Source organism: Melanostigma gelatinosum, assembly GCF_949748355.1.
Source record: "Melanostigma gelatinosum genome assembly, chromosome: 14".
NCBI classification, from domain to species: Eukaryota; Metazoa; Chordata; class Actinopteri; order Perciformes; family Zoarcidae; genus Melanostigma; species Melanostigma gelatinosum.
This window is the reverse complement of record NC_136647.1, coordinates 19,195,735-19,210,618: the sequence shown is the minus strand read 5'-3', so window position 1 is coordinate 19,210,618 and position 14,884 is coordinate 19,195,735. Positions and strand designations below refer to the sequence as shown.

General features: G+C 44.8%; 1 protein-coding gene across 2 annotated transcripts in view; it reads right to left on the bottom strand.

The window, feature by feature from the left end:
* Window positions 1-8,579: 8,579 nt before the first annotated feature.
* spns2 (SPNS lysolipid transporter 2, sphingosine-1-phosphate) overlaps window positions 8,580-14,884 on the bottom strand; it is a 57,978-nt gene continuing 51,673 nt past the window's right edge. For both annotated transcript variants that reach the window (XM_079283214.1, XM_079283213.1), the window contains exon 13: window positions 8,580-10,864. Coding sequence is in view for 1 of the 2 variants with exons in the window: in XM_079283213.1 (XP_079139339.1) it covers window positions 10,850-10,864 (15 nt within the window). In the remaining variant the exon portion in view is untranslated. The remainder of the gene's footprint in view (window positions 10,865-14,884) is intronic.

Genomic DNA, 14,884 nt, shown 5'->3' with positions numbered 1-14,884 from the left:
ACATTCCTTGAACTCGTTCTTCAGAATTGTCTTCCATTGTTGTGCACACCAAAGAGCAAACCTGAATCCTATTTATGGTGGTCAAGCTCTGATTTCTAAGTGGCCACAGGTGTTTTCACAGATGCATTGTGGGTGCAAGTGACAGATAATTGCGTGTGGAATTTCAGAAGGAGGCCAGGAGCAATAAGTCAAGTTAGCTTTCAACACAAAAAGACTGATAAAAACAAGAATGGACACTTAACATAAGAATAGTTTATATCCATCTGGTACCAACCCCTCCAGCATATTGTGTCTGCTCTTTTTATTCTATGTTTATTATTCCCATATTTTCTTTTTTGATGTCATCTTCCTAAAATAGGATTTTAGGATTCAAGCACCATTTGGAGCGTGGTGCTCGTGAATGGTTTGCAATACGAGTCCGTTTCCTGAGGTTCCCAAGAACAAATAAATCTTCATCCTCTCGCTCTCTCTCTCTCTCTCTCTCTCTCTCTCTCTCTCTCTCTCTCTCTCTCTCTCTCTCTCTCTCTCTCTCTCTCTCTCTCTGCCATATGTGAGAGCGCCGACCATGTGATTCCTGTGGTAAAATTAGAGGATGAGGTCAATGGAAGTGCTTATGTGCTTTCACATATGGCACTGTGTACATTCTTTGATTTTGGAAAAAGAGGGATTAGGTGACACAATGTACTCATGCTGCATCAGATTTGATGCAAAGTAAAGTCTGGAATTACTTGAAAAGAAAATACTCGTGGGCTGCTGCACTGCAGTATCCATGCAGCCACCAACTCAAATTATGAATCATCATGAACAATGTATCAACTCCATTTATCACACATTTCAGAGAGCTCCCTCAATGACATTCATTCATCTGTGCTCAACACCTCCCTGCTCTCACCCCTCTGGTTGTGTAAGAGGTGAGAGAAGAGAGCAGAGCATGAGAAGAGTGAAGCGAAGTATTTTCACCTCTGGGGTTTGTCAAGCAAGAGTCATGCCTGGAGTTAAATAAAGGTTAAAAGACAGAGTGACAGTGAATGTGCTATAATGTAATGAGGTTTTTTTCAGACTACTCTGCTTTCTGAAGACATGTCAGTGGTGAATTAATCGCCAAAACTGAGATGAGGAATCACTCTGTACTCACACTGTCAGTGTGTAGTTTATGAAGATGATGGGGGGGGGGGGGTCGTCTTCCACTTGGGAGATTGGCATTAACATCGTGCTTTTCTAGTCTACATGACCACTCAAAGCGTTTTGCAACACGTGTCAACATTTACCCCATGCAACGATGGCAGAAGCTGCCGTGCAAAGGTGCCGAGGTTACTGGTTCAGCGTCTTGCTCGAGGACACCTCAGGTAGCCGGGGATCAAACCAGGTACCCTCCGATTACTTGACGCTCGCTCTACCTCCTGAGCCTCATATCAACGATCATCAACTGTGCTGCAAAGTATTAGAGTGTAACCGATTCAGCCCAGTTGGAGGGCACTTAATTACCCAGGGAAGTGCAACATTATCGGCGTGTATAATATATTCCTGGACTGAAGCACTTTTAATTAAACAGCACAAAATAACGGAACGCCCTGAATGAATTTCTTTATCTCTCTCCATTTAACAATGAGAAAATGCTGAAATGAACCCACTTGATCTTGTTCTCTTGTAGAATAGTGGGTTCCTGTTTGCATGTAAAGCTGTGTTCGTGGGTTGTTTGATCTATTAGAGTGCATCCGTGTATTTGTGGCCCCTGTAGGCTGCACACACCTGGGTACACTGCTATTTGTTTTGTGTGTATACATGCATGCATGCTCTTCTGCTTCCATTCACACAGAGCTGCTGCCATTCATTGCCTCAACCTGCACTGTACACGCAAGTCATTCACAAAGCCGCTTCCCTGCCTCAGCTTCACGTGTGGGACACATGAATGCAGATGCTGCTGTGCACACACATGGGCGCGTGCATAAATATCCCTTTGGAAGTATTTCTGAATCAGTTCATGCTGCAGTGGAAACAGTAGTTCTAAATATGGAACTGTGTGAGCTAAAAACAGCAACGAAAGCCAAATACCATCATTCACTCTTCGTCAAGTCGAGCAGAAGCTCATGCTTAATTCAGAAACTCTGGGATTCATAACTCCCCACTTGCTGCACCCGCAACACTGAACCCACTGCGGCACATAACAAGCGCAGTCACACTATTCCACTGTCAATTTACATTACATCCTCGTGAGTGAGCATGCAAATCAAATTAATCCCCACGTTGCGTTGGGGACCTCACTGGCACAGTTTGAAGTGAAGCCGCTGTTTGGAGGCCTGGAGACGAGGAGTGATCATTAAAACAGGCTGGGGGGGGGCTCCAGCAGGCCTGACCCATGACTTGCCATTCACGTCTTCTTAAATCGTTGGGCGCTTGGTGCTTCATTGACATTGCTCAGCCCACCATGAAGCACATCTGTTTTTTCGTTCCACACAGGCAGACACTAAAAGAGGAGGAGGACAACGTCTCATGCTTCCCCTGGAACATGTGTCGGCGTCTTTAATGACACATGCGGAGCCATGCATTAATGCAGACACTGACAGCTGAGGGTTAGTTGGCTCCTCTGGCCGGCCGTCCATTCACACATGAAGGAAGTGAAGTGATGCTCAACAACAGGAAAGGAAGAAGCGGAGGAAAACCTCTCAGCTGTATGAAGTTCAATGTGGGCAAAATCTGACACCTCATCTCCACATCAAATTGGATCCATTCCATTTTCTCCAGCTGCTGATATATTGTCTATCTCATTATTTTTACCAGGTTGTTCTGGTTTCCTTTCTGAAAGCTCTACATTCGATAAAGAACGCCGTGTCCTCTACATTAGTAATTCTTTTTAATATGACAATGAGAACATTTTTGGTAGGTTCATTGTTTTATTATCGCAAAGAGAATATGTGGCGTACCTCAAGGATCAGTTCTTGAACCACTTCTGTTCTCAATCTGCCCAATACAATTAGGACACGTTATATGTGATTTGCATTCTGGTATGGGGGACATTGAGGTATACCGACGTCGTCGGTATACCTCAAAGAAAAAACCCTGTCATTCAGAGCTGGCCACACTCTTTCTACAGTTTTGTTGCCCAAATTTCAACACCAAGATACAAAAATAAGCTGGTCAAAACATCTTCTTATAGTACTTCTAGTCTATTTTTACTGATATATGTTATTTCTTTATTGTTATTATTATAACGATTTCATTTTTGTGGACCTGTAATAATTTCCCTCCCTATGAGACCTCTCTGTGTTACTCCAGTGACATGGTTGTTCTTCTGGTAAAGGACAGTGGGCTGTATCTTGTCATGATATCTAACAGCACACATTGGGATCTTACCATGGTAGAAGAGCACAGGTGTTACTAATAGCACTAATGATGCCTCTGTGCTGTTCAAATGAGAGTGACAGGCAACATGCACAATACCTGGAACCTGACATCAAAGCAAAGTACACATTTAGGTGTTTATTTTACTACTTTGTCTTTGTCTGCCTTCTCTCCAATATAATGGCACTATATGGCGTTCGGCTTGTGCTGCTCCCCAAAAAATACATTTGAAAAACTCAACTTAATGTGAGGAAAGATGTTTTCCTGTCTTCATGATGCAATAGAAACACGACACACTGCCTTATGAAATACAAATGTATTGCTTTACGCATACGCCATTGCCATCTCACTGGATTCCCAGCTGTTTGATCCCCATCCTGTCTACTTGTAATGACAGCCTCAAGCGAACCTCGAATGAAGCAGCTATTTCTGCTTTTTCCCCTCAATTGCACTAACAGCCTGGAGAGTCAATTGTTGTTCTCTGTTTCTCCTTTTAATCCTTCATGGTCACTTGTGTTGGTAAGACATATGTGCTATGGGCCGTCAGACGCCTTCAGTTGATCGGTTTGCATCTTTGTCCTGACGCGATGCTGCGTGTGCTGCAGTCTTCACTCACTTCAACAATGTTTCATTCATGTTTTTGTATTTTGTGGACTCTGTAAACTAAAAACAATTACATCCTGGTATTAAAACTCATGGTGTAATAGACGGAAGACAGATCCTGGATCTCGCATTCACATACAGTTGGAACTATTTCACAAGGAATGAGTCTGGGAACATGACAAACCGCGCACCAGGTGAGACTTCTGCAATGTTTCCGCCACACTTGCTCTAGTTACTGTGTTTCTACAGTGTGAAGCAGCTTGGAAAAGTCGGCGGGTGTCAGCAGAGAGAAGGTGAGAGATTCACAGTGGAGATGTGATACTTCTCATGATGGATTTTTCTGCATCCTGGTTTCCTACCCCGACCTCTTATTTGTGGTGGATCACAATTCTTGTTGAATGTTCAAACTCCCTGGTGTGAGTCGTGTTTCCTCACAGATTGTTGTGTTAAAGCCACAGAGCAATCAAATGTGATTGTGGTTGTCACCCCAACATAAACCAATTGTGCTCTAATTTGATAATGAGACGCTGCCAAGATACGGCTGTTTAAGACTTGATTTATAACATAAATCATTCTTTGATTGAAGCCTTTACATGTTTATTGTGTTTACACCCATCGTCCCTTCATGGATGGTCCGCCTAACGTTTTTTTGTTGTTGATTCATGTACTATATGTTTTACTCATGTCCATTTGAATAGTACTGGCAGTCCATAAACGTTGTACATGGTGTTCGCATTCTATGGGCAGAAGTGTGTAATTATCCAAGGATTTAACAATATAAATGAACACACACTGTGATATAATTGTATCTATAAACACAGATTTGAATTTAAACATTGATTACATAACTCAAAATGTGTTGAAGAGGAATTCTAATGTTTATAAACATAATCAAAACCAACAAATTCTTACGAGCTGTAAGCATCGTCCCTCCTATCAGTTATAGAATAATATTTAGAGTGATAGTTCAATTCAGTGTAACATTTATAGTTCTGAAATCTGAAAGCATTACAAATGTATTCTTTTGACTTGAATTGAAAGCTGACTTTGTTCTTCGTGAGTACATTTCAAAACAAGAGGCCGCTGCGATTCCTAATGCACAGTCACATTTAAAAGTAGATGGCCTTTACAAAGCTGCTTTTAAAACCCCTAAACAGGCTGACATTTTGAAGCTTCACATCCACTGGTGGCTGTATTTCTCAGTCTAAATTTACCCTGCGCGTTGTACAAAGTCTGTCCTCTGTGAGTTTAAGTGGCAAAGCGCAAATGGAAATTCCAGTGCTTGCTAGAATGCCTCCCCTTTTCCTGCCCACGCCCCGCTGTTTCCTGCACGCTGCACGACTAGGTGTGTTGACTTTGAGATTGGAGGCGTCTGACTTCGGGGTACGTATTGGTCTGACTGTGGGAAAGGGTGTTGGTTTCTCCTGGTCCTCCACCGACCAAACAGCAATTCCTCCTCTGGCTCCTATGTAATCTAGCCCTCTTCAAACTGAGGGCACGTTGGATACAATGATCCATTTAAAATAGAGGCTCTGCCTAATTAAAGGCCTCACATTCAACCATCTCCAGCCTTCTTTTGTCACAAAAGCAGTGTGTACTTACTCTTTGTGTTTGCGCAGCCCTGTCATGGACAAGTCCATTAGTGCTATTAGCTGCCATGTTGAGCGACTGCCCTTTCTAATGAATGTCAGCACACAGAGGGCCTTTAGTTGTGGACTTCCTCGCTTCCTGTGAAGGTAAATATTATGCTTTTTTCTCTACTGCATCCATAGCACGGATGTGTCGTCTCTGGGATGTGTCAGTGTGTCTGTAAACCACTCTGGAGACAACGAGATTACTCTACAAACTGAGCCTCACAGAGGCCTGCCTGACTGCCCCCGAACAATACAGCAGTTCATTCGCGGACTGACTCCGGCCGTCTCTCCCTGTGATGAAAATCAAGTCTTTGTAAGCCTCTGCGAAGATGAGGAGATGAGGGAAAATGGTGTCCAGTTCTCAAAAAGTGGTGCGCATTTCAAAATAAAGTAGTGTATGTATAACCTTTGACCTGACTCATCCTTGGGTATCTTTACTGAACAAGTGTATGAAGTCAGCTCTGACAACAAAAGATGACTTGGTTCCACTTTTACAACAAGGCGCACAACATACTAGCAAGTTATTTACAAGAGTCAACGTTGTGTTTTCAGCCAAATTGGACAGTTAGCGTGAATTAATCCACAAACTACAAGAATCTGCTGTGTCAAACCGTTCTCCAAAGTAAATGCTGTCATAGATTTAAATGCTTGATGTGAATGTGACACTAGTTTGCCTGTCGAAGGCCCCAACTGACAACGTTAAAAAACGACTGCTCTTTAATAAAAAACTGACTCGGAGACACTCGGTGAATGACATATTAGTTCGTGATGAGATCATTTGCGAATCAACATCGTGACTTTCTTTGCGAGTCGCTCCTGTTTAACTCTGAACCAGCTGCTGCAGTTTATATGCCTTCTCGAGAAAAGTGGTGCATCAATCTGAGGAGTTAGCAAGTATTCCCTCAATACTTAAGGTATCAGCAAAACTAATTCTACAGAATATGACACATGAACGTGAACATTAATGAACACATGCTCTGAAAATGATCCATGAGGTGAGAATCCAGCTGTATCTGCTTTGTAGTTCAGGAACTTACATGAAGGCAGATATGTATATATATATATGTATATATGCACAGCATGTGGTGCATAATAGCATGTAGCTAAATCTAAAGCCTGGTTATGTGACACTTTTCAAACTAATAGACAAATCTTTTTCTCTGAAGTGCAGCAAGCTCTAAATTAAAGCAATGAAAGTAATGAAGTAAAGGATACTTTTGTAATGGTTGTTGATTCATTCGGATGGTATGAATGCTGGACAGTGAGAAGGAACAGAGACAACGCGGTGGTTTGAAGTGATTAAATAGGTTTATTTGATTTACAGACATTGTACATTTTCTATCAACCCCCCCGAGGGAGCGTCACAGTTCAGTTCTCGAACAATATTCCTTTGATTTCTCTCTTGTATTGACGCGCTCTAAAAATAAAAAATAACCTCGGTTTTCTGCTCAACATCAGAAATAGGTTTCTTTATACAGGATTCTTGTATGACAAGAGGTAGCACATTTCTCAGCACATCACTTCAGTGATTAACAACGTCGAATTACTCGACACACCGGACCTATACTCCTAAAGGATTGGTGCTGAATCAACTAAATTTGGCAAAGTGAAACTTAATTCGTGACCCATCTGACCAGAGCCAACATCCCTTCTCATGTCAGGTGACAACATGTCAGCACTTACTCACCGTGAGCGTGACGTAACAGACCTCTGAGGCGGAGGCCGTGCAGTCGATGCAGGGCTGTGGTTCAAATCAATCCCTGAACATTGAGTGTGCAAAATGGTTTGATCATTCTTCTTAAAATCAAAAAAAAAAAACACACACACATTTACAAGAGCTACAGAATTAATGCAAAATGTGTTGCACCCTAAACATTAGACCGGTAAAATCCATCACATGTATGTAATATGTAATATGTGTGAGATGTCCAGTTCATGATCACAGTAAACGGGATGAATCTCAGTGATATAAGAAGGTATCGTGTAGTTTCATCGTGATACAAAAGGATGAACAAACAGGCATTTCTAAACCCAACAACATACAACAACATGTAGCATACTCCAACCTCAAACTTCCCTTCATAGATTATTCTTCATTATGGTAACAAACAAATAAATACATTGCATCCAAGCCATCATTTACAATATATTAAAGTTGCTGCGCGATATAGCTTTATGTATATATATGTAGATATATATATATATCTCTATTGTAGTTATTCAAATGTAAAACTCATTTGGTAACTTTAAGAAAAAGAAAATCAATAAAAGGAAGGTAAGAAGCTTCGTCAATTAAGAAGATGTAGGTGTGTAAACGCATCACATTCAGAGAGCTCCACGCAGTTGGAGAGAAGCTAAAGCTAATGATCTGGCAGCAAGGACGCCGCCCACACGGCACCCGGCCCACACGGCACCCGGCCCACACGGCACCCCGCCCACACGGCACCCCGCCCACACGGCACCCCGCACACACGGCACCCCGCCCACACGGCACCCCGCACACACGGCACCCCGCCCACACGGCACCCCGCCCACACGGCACCCCGCCCACACGGCACCCCGCCCACACGGCACCCCGCACACACGGCACCCCGCCCACACGGCACCCCGCACACACGGCACCCCGCCCACACGGCACCCCGCCCACACGGCACCCCGCACACACGGCACCCCGCCCACACGGCACCCCGCCCACACGGCACGCCGCCCACACGGCACCCCGCACACACGGCACCCCGCACACACGGCACCCCGCCCACACGGCACCCCGCACACACGGCACCCCGCCCACACGGCACCCCGCCCACACGGCACCCCGCACACACGGCACCCCGCACACACGGCACCCCGCCCACACGGCACCCCGCACACACGGCACCCCGCACACACGGCACCCCGCCCACACGGCACCCCGCCCACACGGCACCCCGCACCCCGCCCACACGGCACCCCGCACACACGGCACCCCGCACACACGGCACCCCGCACACACGGCACCCCGCACACACGGCACCCCGCCCACAGCCGGTGAGTCATGCTCACACATCAATGCTACGAGAACCACCTCGACGTTTCCCGGCGTTCCTCCGCTAAGGTCATTCCATCCTCCTCTGCCTGTGTTTTCTCGGAGGTCTGAAAAGTGCCTTTTTTCCCTTTATGCATTCGTTTTCAAACACTTTGACGCCATTAGCGTCTTCAAAGTTTCAGTAAAACAGTACCCACCAGGTAATGTACAACAGAAAGGATCATTCAGGGGAGCTTCTAATGACGCGTTTACCTCAATCTTTACAAGCAACTAGCGACAGCGGATATCTTTGTGGGGTTTTGCATTGAAGATGCATGATTACAAATACGAATTCAAGGATATGAGGCAATCAAATCCATTTCCCCCCCTTTTGTGTACTTCTATGTCTTGTGGTGCAGGTACTAAAGGAGACCCCTGCAGAGACATCTGAAGACTTGCTGGTCTGGTTTCAAAGGGGGGGGGGGGGGGGGGGCGAAATTCCTCTCTTATCAGCGATAAGAGCTCGCCATCAGTCTAACCTGGGGTAGAAGGGTTTCCTGTTCCTGTCTGGAATTTTGATTTCCATCAGTAATGGAGTGATGGCCGCGACTCCTGCTCTCCTCAAAGGTCCTTTCTCCTAATCGTGGAATGGGATATCTACAATGGTGAGGGAGAGAGGCCTCTTTCCACAATACCTGGTATTGTAACCAGCATGGACTAGACGTGGAATCCGCCGTTAAAAGCGTCTCTCTCTGTGTGTGTGTGTGTGTGTGTGTGTGTGTGTGTGTGTGTGTGTTGTGTCCGGAAATTCAAAACCAACCATCAGAGAGCTAATCCCTCTGAAGAGAAACCTCGCTCACCGATAAGGCAGCGTGGATGAGAAAGGTTGGTTCTTTGTATTGCTTCTCGTGCACACACAAAACATAGGCGCTACTCCTTAAATGTCAAAAGAGAAGCCGTCCATTTACATTTGGGAAAAAGCATGTACATTATAAATGATAAAAACATATGGTCCAGTGTCTGCTTTAAATCGCCCACATTGCATCATTGTCCTTCTGAAACAATCATAGGCAGTGACCTCCAGTTTCAAATCCAACCTCACGCAAGAAGAAAAACAAAATCACAAGAAAGTTAATGAAAAATAATGTGTAGAAATCTCTCATCTCTGTCATGTTCTCTGGCACTGTCTACGCCGATGTAAGTGCTAAAAGCTAAAAATAAAAAAACACATCTGGGGGGGGGGGTTCAAAGGGAACAGCTGTTTGATGGGAAAGCTCCAATTCTTAAGGCTGATTCACTGACGGTAACACTTTTTGGCTTTGACGGCTATGTTTACATGCACAGCTGAACTTTGAACGATTGTGAGAATGCTGCATTCATCATGTAAACACTGTGTTTCAGTGTGATGTTGATACTCAGGTTAACATGTGCAGAGTGATTCGATTTTGGTCTTTGAGAATTATATTCCTGCAGAAAACAAAACGGTCCGCATCACTCGCTCCACATAACTTGAATTTTACAGCTTCTGTCTGTTTACAGGCTCCAAGTGTTGAAAAGCCAGGGCAGAATGAATTGTGGGTAATGGAGCTTCATGACTGCAGTTTACACATCATGCTGATGCTTCTCCTGTTGGGCAAATACAAACATAATCAAACTCATTTCATTGCCAGCGGCTGAACTCATGGTGTGCATGTAAACATAGTCAGTGATCAGAAGTCATGAGGGTTGTTGTTGGTGGTCAGTGCAAAGTCGGAAGGAATGTAATGACGCTATGGCACTTGGTGCAGATTGACAGCCGATGAAACAGACAGACAGACAAGCAGACAGACAGGGCAGGTTCATGGTCAGCATTCAGTAGTATGGCATCAGGAGTCGGAGGGGGGGGGGGGGGTCACGGGGGATTGTGCCGTCCCCACGTCCTCCCTGGAAGGTTCAGCGGATCCTCGCGGACAGGGGCGAGGAGGACACCAGCTGTCGGCCGGCCGGCGTCAGCTCACGGCTGTGCTCTTTCTCACAGACCTGTGATTCAGAAGCGTTTCAAGGAGGGGCAAGACGCTCCCTCGCTTCAGTTCTGAGCAGCCTCCGTGAGTGTGTAGAGAGGAGGAGGAGGAGGAGGAGGAGGATGAGGAGGAGGAGGAGGAGGAGGATGATCGTGGCAGGGACGGCGATGAAGAGAACGTGGACGTGGCTTTAAAGGAGTGGAGCAGCTGGCCTCGCTTTTTTATCTCCAATTTGTCATCCTTATAGAGTTGCTCCTTCAGGTGGGTCCTCATGTTGTTGTCACCTGCAAGAGAGAAAGAGAGCGAGAGAGAGAGATAGGGGGGAGAAAATAGTGCGGTTAGAGTCTGGCCTCACCACAGGACACTCATGTAATTAATGCTGAGGTCAAAAGCTCCTGGGCCATCTGGTAGGACCTTCCTGATTACGCCTGCACACCAGGACCAGCCTGTGACCTCAATATTTTCCTGCACACAGCATACCAACACATAACAGTTTGTTTAATGCAGACGACCCCCCCCCCCCCCCCCCCACAGATGCTGTCTCTCCAGATTGGGGCTTCACATTAGATGTGATTATGCCTCCGTGTCGATATCAAATATACAGTATATTATGTTACTAAACATGTACAGAAATATTATTGACGGAAAGGGATTTCTGATGTAAAAAAGGCTTTCATTGCATTGCATAAAATATGTTAAATACCATATTTGACTGACCAATTTAGGGAGACTTTACTGAGAGTTAAATGTTAAAATATCTCGATCTAATCTATTAATGTAAAAGTGATATTGTTGCAGTATGCCAGTGAGATCTTTTACTCAATTAAAAGTAGAAAGGCAAAAGTACAGACGTGTTATGTGTTGATTATATGTTTTTAATGTAAAATATTAATAATTAATAATAGAAAATTCAAAGTAGAATATTTCCAACAGGATTGTACATTTTTGCCTCTGTTCACTTGCATTGTGCTCATTTGCGGTATCATCTTCACAAGGTCTCTCACGGTATTAACAGGACTTGTTCATGACAATTAATTGCTGAAATACACAAAAACAAAGCTCATAAGAGGGAAAGTGTGCCGCCTGAGGGGAACACTGCTCTCCATTTTGAGATTAGACTGCTAAACGCTTATGATTTCTTCAGATTGCAGAAGAGAGATGGCTCTGCGTCTTGTTGCTTGTTTGCGGCCTGTCATTACGGTGCTCTGGATGCTCCAGAACACAAGCTCTGTTCACACAGGGAGCTCGGCTGAAAATGCAGGATGAACCGTTTTCCTCAATTATTAGTGTCAGTTGTTGCCGTAAACTGTGAATTGTTCGTGAGCCAAATTCTAAATGAGGTGGCTCAAATGCCAGACAGAGAGATTATTAAAGCTGCGAATGCTTTGACATGTGCGACATTGGCCCCGCCTCCTTGCAGATTACTGTGCTGGGGACTGTTGTCTTCTCAAGCAAAGGGGGAGGTCTGATTGGCCTGGCAAGCGGGTTTTGGCTGGGACGCAAGTCACGTGGGGTCTGATTGGCTTCTCATTTGAGGACGGATGGAGAGAGCGGCGAATGGTTTGGTACACGAGACAAAAGATACTTTACTGTGACGAGAGCGCCGGTTGAGTTCTCTCTTTTCACGTATTCATTGTATTGTGAAAGAGGAAGAAAGTCTTTAGCTTTGTAAGCTAAACAGGTCACATCAGAGCCTGCTGTACACTGTGTGTGTGTGTGTGTGTGTGTGTGTGTGTGTGTGTGGTCTGTGGTGACTGCCCTCCCCGGCACCATGAACCCGTTCTGCTGACTGAGGACTGAGAACGATAAGAGTGCGAAGACGGGAAAGTGTGCGCCTGCAGCTGTGTAAACACTTTTAACAGTTAAAGTTTGGAGAGCGGAGACTAAATCAGAGTTTGGCCTCGCGATGTGAGTTTCCTCCCCCAGTAATAAGGGATTGTTGTTACTGAATAAATGAGTGTGAAGCCCCGCTGTCAGATCTCACGCCACCCCAGCCCGGGATGTCCTCGAGTTATCACGCGCCATGTTGTGAATCTGGTCAGCAGAGGCCGGTTCCTCCTGCAGAGGAAGTTAATTGGATCTCAGTGTATCTGATCTCCATCTGGGATTGCATCACCGGAGATTAATAGCTCGCGATGTACAACAGCCTAGGCGATCACTGCTCCTCTTCATCCTCATTTTGTTCAGCGGCCGTGTTCAGCATTCCTCTCCTCCTCTCAATTCATCTCCTTCACTTCCACTCCTTGTCAGAGCCGAGCACTTGTACTGTAATCTGAATAATACCAACGCTTTACATCGGCACCTCCCCACGTTCCTGTCTTAACTGTTTCCCAGAGCAGCGTGTTGTACCACTGGGAACACAACGGTCAGAGCGAGCGTGAAGACTGAACACTTGTCACCGCAGAGCGGATGAACTGTGAACTGTATTGATCTGCGAGTGAGACCCGAGGGAGGAAATAGTGCCCGACACTGATTGGATTATCCTTCACAACAGATTTGTTGGAAATCAATCACCACGGTGCACCACCGTGTATGACAGCCTGGCTTTCTGGTAAAAACCTCGAAAAGCCTTTTTGAACTCTCCTCGTGTGCTGCGTCTGCTATCGAGTCTCTGTTCGACCCTGAACTGTCCTATGAAACGGCTCTATGAAACAGCAAGCCCTCAAGTTTGAGAAGCTTGTTTTTTTGTTTGATTAACAACTGAAATGGTTCATTTGTTATCAGAAATACTGTCAATTATAGTCGACTAATCTTTTCCAGAGTGGTTGGAATATTTTACATCAGTAGAATTAAAGTCATCCGGACGTGAGTCACGGCGTACTTCAAAGTTCTGCATCTCTCAACGTGTCAATAGGACGTTCGCAGGTAAATCCGACTCTGAGCTCATGCAGCTGCAGTCACTGTTCTCTATAATTAGCCCCTTTTGACAGCAGGGAGAAAATGCTTTGGCTGCTGTGTGTGACAGACGGAGGACGGATGAAACGCTCAGGCTGAGAGCCTGAGCGTCCACTGAAACCTGATAGCCATGTGGGAGCCTTTCATGTCACCTGTCATTAAGTGTGCATACTAATGCTACTCTGTCAATGGTAATGACTTGCCATAAAAGACCATACTGCTGTCGTTTTGCATATTGTAGCCGACTAACTTGCCGGCTTTTTTTTAGATTGATTTCCTGCCTTCAAGACAGCCATTGCCTTCATCAATGCACATTGCAATTCGTGGAGCTTTGAAAGTGTCTTGTGATGGGTAATCGATCACACTGGTACTATTTTTTGGGGCGTATGTTATGTGGTGATGCAGCTGCATCACAAGCAGCCTCAAGAGCAGTCTCACTGTTGGCACATTCAAGGACACGCTGCAGATTTGAAATGTGTCCGACTGCAGATGAGTAACTAAAATGACATTGAATTCAATTCGCGTGATCCTTCTCACAACATCCATGTTTGCATTCCCAGCAACATGTCTCCTGAGTTAACGTCTACATTCTGAATTATTAGCCACAGAGTAGTTTTTAGTCTTTGCCTTTCATCGTCAAATTCCGCGTCGTAATACAATACAGCACTGCACGACGAGACAAATAAAGCCGGACCTTGAACCTTGAATGCAATGCTTTTCATCGGGCCGATGCTCAAATGTCAGATGTCAGAGTGCCTTTGGATGCACAAAGGAGAAATCTTTTTTTACAATGGCCATAACTGACTTATGACGGACCACCAGGATGCCCCGGGTGAGTAGGTTAAAAATAAAACGAAAAGATATTGCTATAAAACTTTCCCAGTTGATTATTTCCATGAAGACAATGATTTTTTTGTATTATATGTTTTCCAAGTTTAAATATGCAAATGAGGCATTCTTTAATGCCAACTTTTGGTGAATTTAGGAGAAATCTACAGAAGCAAACAGACAAAAAATATTGTTTTTTGGATGTTTTCTTTCCACTTGTTATGGAAGCAAAATACCCCAAAACCTCCAAATTGACCAGTACATGAAAAACACTGTTTTTGCCTGTAGTGTCTCCCTTCAAGTGAAATGAATGGAAACCAACGGTTGTCTGAATGGTTTAAAAAATAATCAAAATATGTAAACGAGGGTTTAACAAAAAGTGTTCTTGTAGTTCGTGGGATCGTCCCGTCTTCCGCCTGCAGGAATTTGCACCTTCGTACAGTTTTCCCACCAAATCGACTGTTGCCTTCAAATACTGCAAGGAGTTGCAACTGGCAGATCACACTGCTGCTTCCCCAACTGAACTGGAACCATTTTGTAAGAAACCCTTCACACCTCGACTCCCTGCTTCTCACAAGCTG